This window comes from Urocampus carinirostris, chromosome 18 (genome assembly GCF_059441175.1).
Source record: "Urocampus carinirostris isolate Australia breed hairy pipefish chromosome 18, RoL_Ucar_1.0, whole genome shotgun sequence".
NCBI lineage: Eukaryota > Metazoa > Chordata > Actinopteri > Syngnathiformes > Syngnathidae > Urocampus > Urocampus carinirostris.
Genome location: NC_142366.1, coordinates 7,852,026 through 7,868,342, shown reverse-complemented (window position 1 = coordinate 7,868,342; position 16,317 = coordinate 7,852,026). Strand labels below are relative to the sequence as shown.

The 16,317-nt window shown below is 40.7% G+C and overlaps 1 protein-coding gene across 2 annotated transcripts in view; it reads left to right on the top strand.

The window, feature by feature from the left end:
- Positions 1-1,137: 1,137 nt before the first annotated feature.
- The window catches only part of LOC148348261 (cadherin-10-like), a 48,325-nt gene continuing 33,145 nt past the window's right edge, over positions 1,138-16,317 (top strand). Inside the window, exons 1-2 of one of the 2 annotated variants that reach the window (XM_088321920.1) lie at positions 1,138-1,302; positions 14,832-15,141. In XM_088321920.1, the coding sequence (XP_088178046.1) occupies positions 14,944-15,141 (198 nt within the window). In that variant the 5' untranslated portion in view covers positions 1,138-1,302; positions 14,832-14,943. Of the gene's footprint in view, positions 1,303-13,060; positions 13,241-14,831; positions 15,142-16,317 lie in introns of those variants that run through there. The other variant, XM_088321921.1, reaches the window with a different exon arrangement.

Here is a 16,317-nt window from a genome sequence, read left to right as displayed (position 1 = left end):
ATATCAATATATTTCAATTAGGGTAACTCCAGGAGCCAAGAAGCAAACACCAGAGCAAAATTGTGCATATTAGACACAAGTGTGCACAGTTCAGCCACTCCCCCCATGTTGCCCTTTGCTTCGTGGAGAAGGAGTGCCAAGGCCTGACAATGTTTCAGGATTTGGTTTTTATAAGGTTTATCAGATTTGAGAAGTTCCTGGAACTCAAGAAGCCAGAAAACAAGCGCCGGGGCTAAACAATGCAGATTAGATGCTGGTGTGCCCTATTTAGCCACTCCCCGTAGGTTGGCTCCCACCCGAAAGTGTGCCAGGTCATGACAATATACCAGGATTGGGCTTCAACTAAATATATTTACTTTGATAAGTTTCTGAAACTCCAGGAGCAGGAAGGCAACTCCCAGGGCAAAACATTGCAGAATAGATGCAGTTGTGAACAGTTTGATTTTATCACTAAATCAGAATTTAGTTGCAATTTGGGCAATTCCTTATGAGAAGTATAAGTAACTCCAGGATCCAGAAAGCAAGTGCCAGGGCAAAACAGTACTGATTTGATGCAGGTTTTAACAGCTTGGCCAATCCCAGTTTGGCACACTGGAGCTGGGTTCCCTGATCCTGACATTGAATTTAGAAATTCGACTTCCAGGACTAGATTTCTACGATATTTCAATTTGAAGAACCAATGATTGGTCTGTGGAACACAATTTCACTCCTACTCGTATCTCAGCCGACAAGAAGCAGCGACTTGGATGTCGTCAAGGATTTGGGGCCCAAGTGGTTATCAGGGGCCGAGGTTTATCACATTGCGGTGGAGGATGCGCCGGCAGTGACAGAAACGGCCAATTCCACAAAATCAGTTTGCCGCAGAAGGGGCCGATGAGGACCTTAACGCCATCCATGGCATGTAGGGCACTTGAATGGCCTCCTCCGGCCCCCTCCCCATTTTTGCTTTTCTTTATCGCCGACTTGTGAATGGCAGCCAATCAAGAGCGGTCTCCTGGGTGACATACAGAGCCCAAAGTGATGCGCAGTTCGTTATACACAAAGACGAAAGGAGGGGGCAAGAAAAGAAAGCGAGGGGAGGGAGATGAAGGAGGCACAAGGAGCTCTCTCTCCCTCTCCCTGTCGGTTGCACACGAACGCAATAGCCAGCGCGCGAACGCGCTAGCGCACTCACTTGCAGCAGCTGAGCCGTTGTCAGTCTCGGAATTTCGCCGCTGCCGGCGGGAGTCGGATGCTAGGCTGTTAAGCTGCACTGGCGAGTAGGACCAGCAGGACCAGCATCGCATCCGCTCGCAGGCACAAGTAAGGCTTGTACTTTGTGCTGCTGGTCCCAAGTCCTTCTTTTTTGTTGTTGTTTTTACAGCAATGCAACTTGGAAAGAGCAGTGTTGCAAGAAAACCAGATATTTTGACTATTCTTGTTCACTTCTCATTAGGCATCTTCATCTTGTCAGTGAACACTGACCAGTCAGTGGGAATCTTCCATTTGTCCCTGTCCAGCTGTTGGCTCCTTGAGATTAAAACTAAAACATTTGGTGACCTGGGACTGAATATCTGGATATGCAGGTCGCAGGTCAGGTGCTGCTGGTTCCAGCCCCTCGAGATTTAGACTTTAATATACCAAGATCTAGGACTGGATCCCTGAAATGGTTCTGGTGCACTTTACTAACTATGGTGAGGAAAGAATGGGCTGACTGTGAATTTTCGTCCATACAGATTGTAGTACAGTGTGTCCCCAAGTCATCGGGATTTGCTCCAGTAAGGCAGCATTGACTTAATGTCCAGGGGTTATTTTTTTCATATTGTTGTATAGTATGTACCTATGTAATCAAGGACCGGCTACAGCTACGGAGTATGGATTGGGTGTCCAAGGCTGTCTGTCCAATTTGTTGCACAGTCTGTACCTGAGTCGTTGAAGATTTGCATCTGTAAGGGAGCAACGTCAAAGTATCCCAGCCTGTCTCCGAGTAATTGGTTATTTGCTACAGTAAGAGAGCATGGGTTCAGTGTTGAGGTCCAAGTCTTCAGGATGCATTTGTTCTGTGTCAAGCGTTGTTTGTCCTGACTGTAGTCCAGTCCGAGCCCAAGTCGTCAGGGATCTGGTATATAAAAAAGGATTGATTCAATGTCCATGATTGTCTGTCCAATATGTAGCACTGTGGGGATGTGCTCCAGCAGGGGAGCAAGAACTCAGTGTTCCAATTTGTCCCCAGCTTTTCAGAGATCTCCTTCAGTAAGGAAGCATGGACTCAGTGTGAAGCGTCATTTGTCCATGTCATGGTCCAGTGTCCCCCCAAGTCGTCGGAAATCTGATCCAGTAAGTCACTCGTCCAGATTCTAACACAGAGTGTCCCCAAGTTATTGGCAATTTGCTCCAGTAAGGGAGCAAGGACTTAGTGTTCCAGTCCGTTCATAGTTCATTGGGGATCTCATGTAAGGAAGCATTGACTCAGTGTAAAGACTCATTTGTACAGGTGACAGTCCAGTGTGTCACCAAGCTTAAGGGAGTATGAACTAAGTCTCAAGGATCATCTGTCCAGACTGTAGTCGAGTCAGTCTCCACGTAGTCAGGGATCTGCTACAGTGAAGAGCATGGACACAGTTTTAAGAGTTATACGTCCAGATTGTAGTCTAGTGTGTCCCCAAGTTGTCAGGTAGCATAGTCTCAGATTCAAGGTGTCATCCATCCAGATCTTAGTCAAATGTGTCACCAAATGGTCGGGAATCTGCTTCAGCAGGTTAAAAACAATTGCAAATGAGAGTTGACTAACTTTGAATACTGCTCTAGTTCTGCACAGTTGTTTATCTGCGATAGTGTGATTGTAGCCCCACAAGGACTACGCTCCCTCCAACCTCCTCCAAAGTGTCCACAGATAAGACGGTGAACACAGCGTTGCGCATGTTAATATCCCGGCACCGGGCTGCCATTCATCTTGACTGAGAAAATCCTGCTCCTCGCGGATGAAAAGGGATAATAGCTCATTGCACGTGGCGCTAGCTCGGTGCACTAGGCTTTTCTCTTGTAATAAGCGCAGTGGATTTGTGTGTGTATGTCTCAACAAGCGAGCGTGCTCAGTGTCACAATATCGCTTTGGAAACGGCGGCACGGCTCAGCAAGCTCCGTCGGCACTCGGCCAATCCGCCGGTGAGGCCCGCTTCCAAGAGGCGGGGGGTTGTTGGGACCGATGCAGAAGGTCTAGGGCTCCACCAAGTGGAGGAAACGGGACGTGTCCTGCCTCTGGAATGCTTGGGTGGTCTCTAACTCACTGTACACATATTTTGCTACATTGCATGTATGCAATTACCAATGGACAGGAAGGGGTGTCCTATGACCCAGATGTTTAAGGGATCCGTGAACCGTGATATATTATGGAGGTTACATCTGTTTCCTGTGTGATAATTGACTTGATCGGTCTTACCCAAACAATACATACACTTTTAGTACCCAGTATATTATTTGTTTTTATTGTTTTCTGTTTCGTATACACAACTACCAAACAAAGAATACAGATGTAATGGCATTAAGAGAGCGTATATATATATATATATATATATATATATATATATATATATATATATATATATATATATATATATATCTCATCTCATCTCATCTCATTAGCCGTACCGCTTCTCCTCATTAGGGTCGCGGGTGGGGCTGGAGCCCATCCCAGCCATCTCCGGGCAGTGGGCAGGGGACACCCTGAACTGGTTGCCAGCCAGTCGCAGGGCACACAGGGACAGACAGCTCATTCGCTCATTCACACCTAGGGACAATTTGGACCGGCCAATTCACCTGAAATGCATGTTTTTGGAATGTGGGAGGAAACCGGAGTGCCCGGAGGAATATATATATATATATATATATATATATATATATATATATATATATATATATATATATATATGTGTGTGTGTGTGTGTGTGTGTTATCCTGGTGTGATTAATTGGCTTGATTGTTCTTCACTGAATGGGATGTATACTGACTGAGACAACCATTACATTGCTATGCTGCATATGTTGAGTTACCAAAACAAGAATGTATGCATATAAAATTTGCAACAGAGTGGGTTATATAATATATGTATATCAATTTACCAAACCAGTTATACATATATAAAGTGGCACTGTGGTATCTTAGTACATGTATTGAAATTGCAATCAGGACTAAGCTACTTTATGTGATGAACAATTAGGTTCTTAGTTTCTCTGTATCTTAGTGTGATAAACATGCTAGCGGATAACACAATATATATGTACATATACACACGAAATATACATAATCTGTTTTTGGCTACGTTGCTTGTATACAATTACCAAACAAATAATGTATATTAATTGATCTTTAAGTCATATATGTTATCCTGATGTGATTAATTGGCTTTATTGGTCTTCACTGAACTGGCTGTACAATAACTGTACACAATATTTTTTGTTTTGTTTTTTTTGCCACGTTGCATGTATACGATTACCAAACCAAGAACATATATAAAATGGTGGAAAAAGGTTGTATGAGTTGTATGGTGTGATTTATAAACTAGTTTGGTTTTCACTGAAACTGACTGTACCTACTGTGCTACGTTAGAATTTAAATTATTTAACTTTTAATTTTATTTTTTATTTCTTTGCGTTTTTGCACCTATAGAATTACCTAACCACGGACATACGCACTGCATGGTGCAGTTTTATATGTGCCATCACAATGTGATTTTTGGCTCGGTTGCTCTTAACCATGACCTGCGCTAAACTGTCACATGTTTCGACAAGGATGAGCTTTTTCCTAGATTGTTGTTTTATTAACATGCTAGTGGATGACACGCTATACATTTTTTTGTAATTTTATATTTCAACTTTTTACAGCTCCTTAGAATTATACGTAACGGAAAACAGGTGATGTCTTTTTGCCGTTTTATGATCGTACAAAGTATTTTTGTGACCGTTGTGGAGGTCAGCTACTTGCCGTTGAGCGCATGCAACATTTAGCAAGATGCACTTCAAGATTCTCGTTAAATTATTTAGCTTTCACGTACAGCGTTCAGATTTACGTGTCCTTTTTGTCTCCTGAACGCAAAATTCAACGGGTAACACGTCCACTGGCGCGCTAACACACTGCGGACGATTTATTAGCATTCATAAAGCATATAGCGCCTACTTAGCTTTCATGGCTTAATCAATTAAATAGTGCGTTAGAAGCCTGTAAAGCCCGTCTGACTTCCATGTCCATAATTCGGAATATTTAAGGCTCTGTGCTAATAATTGCGATGCTGTTTTTTAGGGCAAATTATTGCTTAATGAGGCCGTCCTTCTCTATGATAGCTAATTATACTCGATGTTTAAGCGTTTATTAAGAAAGTTATAAGCTTCTACCGAGGAGATAGTAGTGTTACTAATGTTTCATAGTCCGTGTATGTGCAATTTCTTTACAACGGGTTAGAAAGAGTTAACAGTCCAGATTTTTTTCTAAAAAATTTTTTTTAATGAGTCAAAAATAAGAGAGAAAAATGAGAACAACAAAATTATAGTGAGCCAGGGAGAAAAGAAAATTGAATAAAAAGGAGAAAAGAGAAAATGGGGAAATAAAAAAGAAAAATAAATATGAAAAAAACAAAAGGGAAATAGAGCAAAGGGAGAAATTAATTGGAAAGTAAAACGAGAGAAAAATGGTATTTGAAGAAATAAAAAGGGTAGAAGAAAGAAAAGGTTGACAAGAGAAAAAGGTGAACAAGGAAAACGGAAGAAAAAATACATGTAAAATGAGAAGAAAAACAGAAGAGGGGAAAAGAAAAAAGAGAAAAGGGAGGAAAGAAGAAAAAAAATCAAGGAAAAAAGGGACAAAAGGAATAAATGAAAAATGGGAAAAAAACAGGAGAAAAGAGAAAAAGAAAACATTAGAAAAGGGGACATGGTAAAAGAAAAGCAGAAAAAGATATAAAAGGAAAGACAAAGGCTTAATAAGAGAAGAATGAACAAGGAAAACAAAGAAAATGAAAAATGGAGAAAAAAAAGAAAAGGGGAAAATGATGAAAAGAAAAAGAAAAGAAAATATCAGAAAAAAAGAAAAATACAAAATGGTAAAATAGAACTTACCCTCCCTAAGCCTGTGGAGTAGATTTGGTGGCGATAGAAAGCATCTTCCTCTGCCTTGTTTGTTTAAGAGGAACTGAAAATTGAAAAAGATTGGTGGGTAAGTAATGGAGGTTCTTTAAGCTGGTTGGGTACATTTTAGACCGCAACGTTATTGATGCAGAGGCAGAAAAGGGGGCCAGTTTCGCCCAGGGGTTCTCAACGTCAGATTTTGGAGAGGGGGGACCGCTGGAGCTAGGGCGAGGTTGGGCCAAATCGGATTTTTCACACAAAAAAAAGTGCTGATAAAAACATCCTACTGCTCTTAAATTTTGAAAAAATTCTATACAAAATGAGATCTATAAATATAATTAAGAAGTAAAATGAAAATCAATAAATAATTAAATAATTCGATATTCGTGGACATTGTATTATTTAGTGCCTCCTATCTGTAAGAGAAAAAAAAAACATTATTGATTTATATAATAGTCAACGATACATGACTCATCAGTTTCAAGGTGACAGGCCCTGAGTTAGCGAGTCAATGGTGACCATTTTCTTAAATCAGCTTTAAAATATACTAAAAACAATAAACATCATCCTATGTATTCCCCACGTGTCTTATTTACCTTGTTGGGCTTTCTTATAGATGAAATTGGTTTTTTTTTCTTCTATTTTTGATGTGCGTCTCTGGGCCTCTCTCCTGCCTGTATCGCCCTCAATATCCATTTTGGAAAATGGCAAGATGAACTTCAAAATCTAAATTAACATTTTCGAACCTGAGCAGTCATTAGCATGAAGCGAAATTAGCATGACGCGCGTCACTAGCTGAGTAATGCTGAAAAAAAAAACGCTTAGCACGGAGGTCTTAAACTCAAATTGGGCAAAGTTGGGCCAAATATGATTTTTCATAAAAACAGCACTGATAAAAAATACATTCTCCTCATCTTAAAGGGACAGTGTTTCATATTTGTCCACTAGTTGTTGCTGTAATGTGTAGTGCAACCAAAAATGAGTGTAATGAAGACTACAATCTACGGAGACTGAAAATGAGCATAAAACGCCATTTTTAAACTATTGTTCGAAAAAGGAAATCGGGAAGAAATTAGAAAAAGAGGCAAAAAAGGAAAACGGGAATACAAAAGAAAAGTAGGGGGAAAAGAAAGCAAAAAAGAAAATTCAGAAACGGAAATAAAAGAGAAAAGACATAGAGGAAAGTAATTAATGACAAACGAGACAGAAAAATGCAATACTATTTTTTTTCATTTTCTTTTCTTTTTTTTTCTTGAGTTTTATTTTGTGTCTTTTTTTTGTTTCTCTTTTCTCTTGTTTTATTTTACTGTCTTTATTTTCCTTTTTTTATTTCTTTTTTTACTCTTTTTTAATTTCTCCTATTTTCAAAAATAACTATTTTGTATTCCCCTATTGTGCTTTTCGCACTTGTATTTGAGGTCACATTAAAATAAAGCGACATCTAGAGGTAAACTAACACACACTGTCCCTTTAACTTAAATATGAAGGTTGGGGCCCCAAACTATCATCCCTGGGGCCGCGCGTTTGAGACCCCCGGCTTAGCGTCTTTGAGCTAGCATGTTCAATTACGTGCAAATGGCGGCCAGCTAGCGCGGCCATCGAAGAGTTTCTTATTCAGCAAAAGAAGAATGAATAATTTGGCAGATTACACAAATGGAGCGGAGCCCGCTCGGCCGTTTTAGCGCCAGATTAAGGGTAAGGAGCGCCGGGACGGCTCTCATTTACTGGCCACTTTTTCGATAAAAATAGTGCCACGGCTCTCATTTGTTTACTGGCGAGTTTTTCCGTTCCAGCCGCTGACTTAATCTAGTCATAAACAAGTTTAGAATGCTCATTTGAATGTGTTAATGCGGCTTGAGTCGAGAAAATCTGGCAGGGCTTCTTCACGCCAGCTTAGCCCTTAATAAGAAAATCCCCAAGTGCATAGCTGACAAATATTGAACATTTGATTTCAGAATAGATAGAAATAATTTTGGAATACTAAGAAAATAGTTTCAAGTCGCATTTAAGAGCGTCCAAACTTTCTCTTTCAGTTATAAAAAAAAATGTGGGTATGGGGAATAAAAGAAGGAGAACAAAATAAACATAAAAAATAATGAAAATAAAAAAAGAAAATTGAAAGAGGAAAAAAGAGAGAAAATAAATAAAATGGGAGAGAAAATAGAAAAGAATAAGGAAAACAGAAATAAGGAAAAGAAAAGTAAAAAGCGAAAACAAGTAATGAATGGTGAAAAGACAGATGAAAGAGAAAAGGGGAAAGCGAGTATTCAGGAAAAATAACTGGAGAAAAAGAAAAAACAAAAGGAAATGGGACATATAAAAAAGAAGAGAAATACAGAAAGAAAAAGGGTTGAAAAGAATAAGGGAAAACAGGGAAAGGGAGAAACAAGATAAAGGAGAAAAGGGAAAAGGAAAAGAATGGAAAAAGAGGAACAAATAAGAAAATTAGGCAAAATGGGAACACAGACAAAAAATAAAAAGGAAAATAAAGGAAAATATAAACAAGAGAAACTAATGGAAAAAGAGACAGAAAAGAAAAAGGGCAGAAAAGAAAAAGAGAAAAAAGAACAGGAGCAGAAAAAAATAAATACATAAAAAAGAGAAAACCAGTGAAAAAGGGAAAAGAAAAAATAAGTAAAAAGAACACAAAAAAAAGGAGGGGAAAGCAAAAAGTGGAGGAATAGGGAAAATTGAAAAATATATAAAAATAATATAAAAGGAAAAAAAGGGGAAAATAGAAGAGAACAAAACAGAAAAAAGGAAAAAGGTGGAGAAAAGCTTTAAAAAGGAAAAATAATAAAAAACTGTTTCATAATTAAAACTTCAGACATCATTTGACAAGCAGGATTCTTCCTGGATTATTATCAAAAAAACATTCTTAGGGACCAGTTGCACTAGTCCTCAGTTTGAGCGTGGTTACAAAAGTAATCTCTCAGTGATTGCGGTTAATGGGTACCAGAACTCCCCGTGAAAAGTCAAAATCCGGAAAGTAGTGTCGCACCTTCAAAAAATCCCCTCTATCGAGATAACGTCTTTACTGCCTGAGAGTATGACTCTGTAACAAAAAAAAAATAAAATAAAAAAAAAAAAATATATATATATATATATATATATATATATATATATATATATATATATATGTGTGTGTATACAAAGCACAGAACAGCATGCAGTTGACTGGATACTCTTTATTGTTATTATACAAAAGTACACCATAATTTGGATGCTGTTTCTTTTCAGTGTAAGAGAAAGCCATTTAGAGAGTGGCTGGCTGGCTGCACCCAATATCAGGTATCTTTGCAATGATCCACGTACCCACGATGATTAAAACACAACTGTCCCAAAGCAGATGTTGTCCACAAGTTGTAGCTCCAGGTAAGCAGTTGTATGGGTCATGGATATGATAATGGTGAGATACAGGCTCGGCAGGGGTGGCTTGCGAGAGTTTTTGTGTATCCGCATCTGTAGGCTGGACATGCGCCCCCGTTTTTGCTTGATTTTCCGACGTCGCCTCAGTCTCTTCCCGGACCTGATAACAATCCACAGGGCTCCCACTGGTAATCAGCATGCCTTGCCTTCTGACTTCCTTCGGGGTCCGATTTAAATTTCAATGTAATGAGCCACTAAAATACTAGCTGTCGACATGCGTCGCGGTTTGTTTTGGTTCGGTGGACACATTGACTTGTGCGTCTGTCCATCTGTTTGACGGACATACACCAGCCTACCACAGTCGCACACACAAACAATCAAGGCAGCCCAACGCACAGCCCTCCACAACCTGCTCTGTGATAGCATTTGCTGTTTGTTGTCTGCTGCGGAACCAAATGCATCAAGAAAATCCACCAAGTGTGGAAACCGTACTACAGCAACTTGCGGTATTCAAAATGAGGGCCATCGGTTCTAATAGGCCAGTTGACTTTTGATCTCTTTCTAAAGAACTGAATTCAGGGACTAGTCGACCTTCTTTGAGTACTGAAAGCTGAGGTGAAAGGGGGACATCCTTAATGGTCCCTTTAAGAAAGAGATTTATTACAATTAACTTCCTTAAAAGACCATCAATTTTTCAAGTGCGGCCAAATGACCTATCAGGTCCAAGTCCTGGTGGGGCTTCAATATCAGGAAATACTTTTCATAAGTCGGACAGGGTGATTTGTCTCCGATTGCTTCTAGACGTCCGAAAGGAATCGAAGGGATTGACTGAAAGTAATGAAGGCGAGACCGAATTAGCTCTCGGAAATTCCGAGGCCATTAATCTGGGAGTTGCTGACAGATACTTTGAGGACCGAACTTGAGCTGCCGACGAATGAATTAGGCCCGTCGCTCCGCCGGGCTGCCGCCGGGCCAGCTTGGCACCTGGGGAGACGTTAGCGTAGCGCGCTAAGTAAATACGGAAAAAAGAATCGGCTTGATTAATGTATCCTCGCGGTTGCTTTCGACTTATCGAAGGGACGATTTGGATCGAGTTGCGGTCCGCCAGCCGTGACCATAATTAGCCTCGTTGATAAATTTACACAGGGCGGGAAATTGCAGCATTAATACGATGTCATTTCACGCGGAAATTAGTTTTTCTGTCGTGCTCGATGATATTTGCAATTCAAAAACAACAAGGCGAGCTCATTAACTGCAGGTAGCTCCCAAAGTGTTAGCAACACGATTCTCATCAACTCGATATCTTCCTAGATGAATATCACCGTTGAACAAAAAAAAGACAATTAAGAGAAGGCGGTATTTATTAGCAGAAAGCTAATATATACAAGCTCTTGTTGTGGAACAGTTTCGTCATCTGGAAAATTCCAATACCGTCAACAACACTAAATTTGGATAGTCAAGGTGTCAAGACTTCCATTGGTCAGAGAATTTTTTTCAGCACAGCATCCTTTTCCAGATGTTCCTTGCAAAGTCAGTGCATAGCTGTCTCAGTCTCTTCGCATTGCTCCCTCTCTTTGGTTGTAGTACAGTTTTGCGACGAGGAAATTCCAATCTCATCAATAAGACCACATAGGACTAATCAGGTTATGGAAAACTCAATTACAGAGCAAAGTAAATGGAAGGTGATCAAGAGGAAGGCCGCGATTGACGTGGATGGATGGTGTTATGCAGGAAAGAGGTCTAAATATAGTGAAAGCCAGAGCTCTTGTTGGTGATAGGAATGAGTGGAGAGGTGTTGTAAATGGATAGTGGGATTTTTGGACGCGTTCTAAGGGATGGGCAGGGCGCCTGTGTGATGCGGCAGGGGTAAACCAGTGAAAGCTGTCGGGCCCTGCTGTTGAACAAAATAGTGTGTTGTGTCACCCTGACCCGAGTGACATGGCCGCTTTCTTGTGTCCCGTTTCATCTGGAGGAACGAAAGCATGACCAACTTGGGTGCCGAGGTGCTTAACTTGTTTGAGTGTTTGGGCATTTGGGTTGGCCATGGTCCAAAAAAAAAAGTGTTTATGTTTTTAGCTACTTTTAGTTCTTTGTTATTGTATGTGTTTGGCTTGCTGTCAGTCACCCGTCATGAGAGATATGACCAAGGTAGATAGATGGATAGAAAACCTCAATTGGTTACACAATTTTTTAGGTTCAGTTATATAACACAACATCCCTACCAGATGTTTCTTGAAAATGTGCTAAGTTGGTTCAGTTTTTCCACTATATTCCCCCCTTTCTTGTAGTTTCATGGTTTGGCTACAAGGAATTTCAAATCTTGTCAACAACACCAAAGTTGGATAATCAGGGCTTTCATTGGGTACTCATTTTTTAAGGTCATTAATCACAGAATCTTTTCCATATAATTCCTTCGAAGGTTTCTGCATTGTTGACCATATTTCGCTACAAAATTCCCCCCTTAGTGGTTGTGCAGGTAAGTCATTAAGAGATTCCAATCATATAACTGAAAACAGATTTAGACTCTCGGGGCATATATATATGTATATATATATACATATATATATATATATATCTCATCTCATCTCATCTCATCAGCCGTACCGCTTATCCTCATTAGGGTCGCGGGGGGGCTGGAGCCCATCCCAGCCATCTCCGGGCAGTGGGCAGGGGACACCCTGAACTGGTTGCCAGCCAATCGCAGGGCACAGAGGGACAGACAACTCATTCGCTCATTCACACCTAGGGACAATTTGGACCGGCCAATTCACCTGAAATGCATGTTTTTGGAACGTGGGAGGAAACCGGAGTGCCCGGAGGAAACCCACGCAAGCACGGGGAGAACATACAAACTCCGCACAGGAAGTCTGGAGCTGGATTTGAACCCACGACAGGTTCCCATGACATGAACTGTGCCGCACAAGCGCTAACCACTGCGCCGCCGTGCTGCCCATATATATATATATATATATATATATATATATATATATAGATCTCATCTCATCTCATCTCATCAGCTGCACCGCTTATCCTCAGAAGGGTCGTGGGGGTGCTGGAGCCCATCCCAGCAATCATCAGGCAGTGGGCAGGGGACACCCTGAACTGGTTGCCAGCCAATCGCAGGGTACACGGGGACAGACAACTTACTCGCTCAGTCACACGTAGGGACAATTTGGACCGGCCAATTCACCTGAAATGCATGTCTTTGGAATGTGGGAGGAAACCGGAGTGCCCGGAGGAAACCCACGCAAGCACGGGGAGAACATACAAACTCCGCACAGTAAGGCCGGTAGCTGGATTTGAACCCACGCAGGAGGTTCCCAAGACCTCAGAACTGTGCCGCACACGCGCGTGCGCAATTGCGCACTGCCCGCCCATGCTCGGCGCACAAGAAACTCTATCTGGGGCATAAACAACATCAACATAACGTAGTAATTAATATCTAATATTAGACTTAATCTAATTAATTCGCCCAACAATATTGTATTTTTTTTGTGTTTCTCACTCAGTGAGTGACAGTGGTGTCTAGCCAATGATACGATACAGTTCACTTACCGTACAAAGCCAATGATGGCCTTGACGGTGCATGCGTCTGCGCCCCGCCTATATGCGCTGTGCAGGTTAGCTAGCGGGTTAATAAATGCTAATACAAACCCCGCATCATGGCGAAACGAACATGTAGCGACACACCCACTCACCAAGCCACAGTAAAAAATAAATGCAGTTCTTTTAAGTTGGAATGGTTGTGCAAATGGAAGAAAAAGCCGTGAAATTGGGTGAGATTTTTTCTTTTTCAAGTGAGAAAGGTCTACTCTGCAAAATATTGTATTTCGGTTTTCATATTTCCATAGCAATATTACTGCAGTATTTTAGCAGTATTTCCGTAGTAGTATTTTCGTGGGGGAATTGATGTGGTATTTTTATAGTTGTATTTTGGTCGTAATATTGTAGTTGTATTTCTGTAGTGTTACAGTAGTATTTCCATTGAAGTATTTCTGTCGTATTTTTTTAAGTATTTCTTTAGTGATTTTTCTGTCATATTTTTTTAGTGTTATTTGTGTAGTATTCTTGTAGTATTATTTCTGTAGTGTTTTGTAATGTTTCCATAGTAGTCTTTCTGTAGTATTTTTGGTAGTATTGCTTGCACAAATCATTGTGCAAAATGTGAATGTTTTAATGTGAGCAAAATGTTATGTCTGAAAGGTGCATATCTTCCAGAACAGTACCCTAGGCCAGGCCAAAGCAGGACTCTTTCCGTGGCCAAAGCAGGACTCTCACATACTGTATAACATCTACACATCCCATTTTTCAGATTTTTGTGTTTTTTTTTTAAGTGGACCAAATTAATTATTTAATAATAAAGCCTGCATTTCTGATGTTGCTCACGGTAGTCCTCAGTTTGCTCAGGGAGCTTGTGTGTTTTCTCAGATATATGAAAAATTAGAGGGAACATAGGTCTCCTGTAAAACTTCATACCAACTTAACTGTTTTTTACCACAACATATCCTCCTTTCTGTTTAACGGTTTCATTACAAAGAAATTCCAACCTCGCCAACAACACCAAATTAGGATTTTTAGGGCATCAAGTTCTCTATTGGTCACACACGTTATTCAGATCGGTTGTATGACATGGCATCCTTTTCAGATGTGTCATGCAAAAGTTCCTACCAAGTTGAGTGTTTGCTCCGAATTAAGTATGATGGTATCCTGTTTGCAGTATTTTGTGACATTTTTACAAAAAACTTTGCCCGCACCTTGTTTTGAAACCATTAGTTTTGACAAAATAAGCATCAATACTCTTAAGTAATTGCAGGAAGTTGTATGTTTATTTGGATATGGGACACAGGTGGGACATAGATTTGATTAGAACCATCAAATGTCACACAGTGAAATAAAATGTGCTGAAGAGTTAGCTTTTGTATGAAAAAGCGGGTTTGGCAGTTTTGTTAAATTTTGTCTTAAAATATATGGTATGACATTCTTTAAAAAAAAAATCTAAATATTTTTATTTATGGCTCTTTGTGTCAAAAAATGTTCCAGACCAATCATTTATTCGCAATCATCTTCCCTGGTGTCTCTTTTTCACCAACATTTAAGATAAGATATTCCGGGCGAGTTTACCATTTTCCGAAGCATGTTTTTATCTAACTACGATCAGATGCTGATGTCTATCTTGGTGAAAAACTCGGGGCTGCAAATACAAAACAATTGGGTGTCCGATTACGGCACAATCTCGGCAAGAATCTCGCGTCGAGCTGCGTAACCTTGATCAAAGTCCTTGTACAGCGAAAGCTTGATCGTGTATTCTCTTTGACTCGATAACATCGACACTTCCTTGCAACTAAATCTCCTCCCCCCCCCCCGCAGGATTCCGGTGTCCGGGACCGCCGCCAGGAATACCATGCGCCTTGTCGTCATCAAGTCAATCCGTTAGCCCGTAATCCTGATTCGTTTTCCGGAAACCGCTGCCTGGAATACCATGCTGGTCAACCAGGTGGTCCTGATTCTTTGTGCCACCTGGCCTGTGAGCGCCCTACCCTTAGGGCCCGGAAATAGCCTTTTTGGAATCCAAGAGAGCGACGGTCGGGTTCTTCACCGCTCCAAACGAGGATGGATGTGGAATCAGTTCTTTCTGATGGAGGAATACACCGGGAATGACCATCAGTATGTCGGCAAGGTAAATGAAACCGGTGGATCGGGTCGGGGCTCGGACTTGCTTAATTGGTTCTGAGAGGAATGGTTTTCAACCAGTTGCAGAATTTATATGGGTGCTTGAAATGTTTGAAAATGTTTCAATGGTATTTTTTGCTGTCAAGGATTGCAAACTACTTGAGATTTGGTTGAAGTGCTTGTGATTTCTTGAATTTTTTTCCAACAAGCCTGTTTAAAAATGACACTGCTTTCTGCTGGCTTCATCTTAACATTGCATTTCTTTTCCCTCATGATTAACGGCAGCTGGCATGAGTTTAGATGGCATTTTTCTTAATAGGGCAGGTGCATGCTACAGCTAAACGAGGCACTATGAAATGTGTCTTGGTGTAAAGATTACATAACATTTTTGGACAATTATGATGGGCCATCATAAAAATAAACGTAGCAAACTGAAATGGGAAGAACTGAAAATATTCGCTAGACAATACCTCTATTTTACACAACACCACCAGTATGTCACAAAAGTGAGAACACCTCTCGCATCTCTGAAAAGATTTCATGGTAATGTTTAATAGAACGACACTGACGAGTAATTGCTTCAACACAATGAAAAGACGTCTGTGTAAAGCTTACAGTATACAGCAGAGTGAATGTAATTTTCTCACCAAGTTCCTTTGGAGAGTGTCCTTTACTTTTAAGTTTCTGAGGAACTTGAGCCATACTTTTATGCATGAGATTTTAAAGGATTTAGTCATCCACTTCAGATCTACCCAATCCAAACCCAGTATTGAGATAAAAATCTGGAGTGCAGGTTGTTCCATTGTCTGGACTGAGCTATGGCTGTCTTAAAGAGGGGTCGCCAAACCATGGCATGTAGGCCATTTCCAGCTGACTAGACAATGCAGAGAGAAGCATGAGAAAAAAAAATGAGCTGCTTCTTGTCAAACAATGACCTGCAGTCTCAAATATGTCCGTTGTCACCCAAGACAGACAACACTCGCAAAGCACCCACTGTAACCATAATTGCTGGATATTAATCAGAGACAATAATTTTTCTGTACTTCTATCCATCCATCCAACATTTGCGCCGCTTATCCTCAGTATGGTCGCAGAGGTGTTAGAGCCCATCCCAGCTGTCTTCGGGGAGTGGGCAGGGGACACCCTAAACTGGTTGCCAGCCAGTCGCAGGGTAGACAGAGAC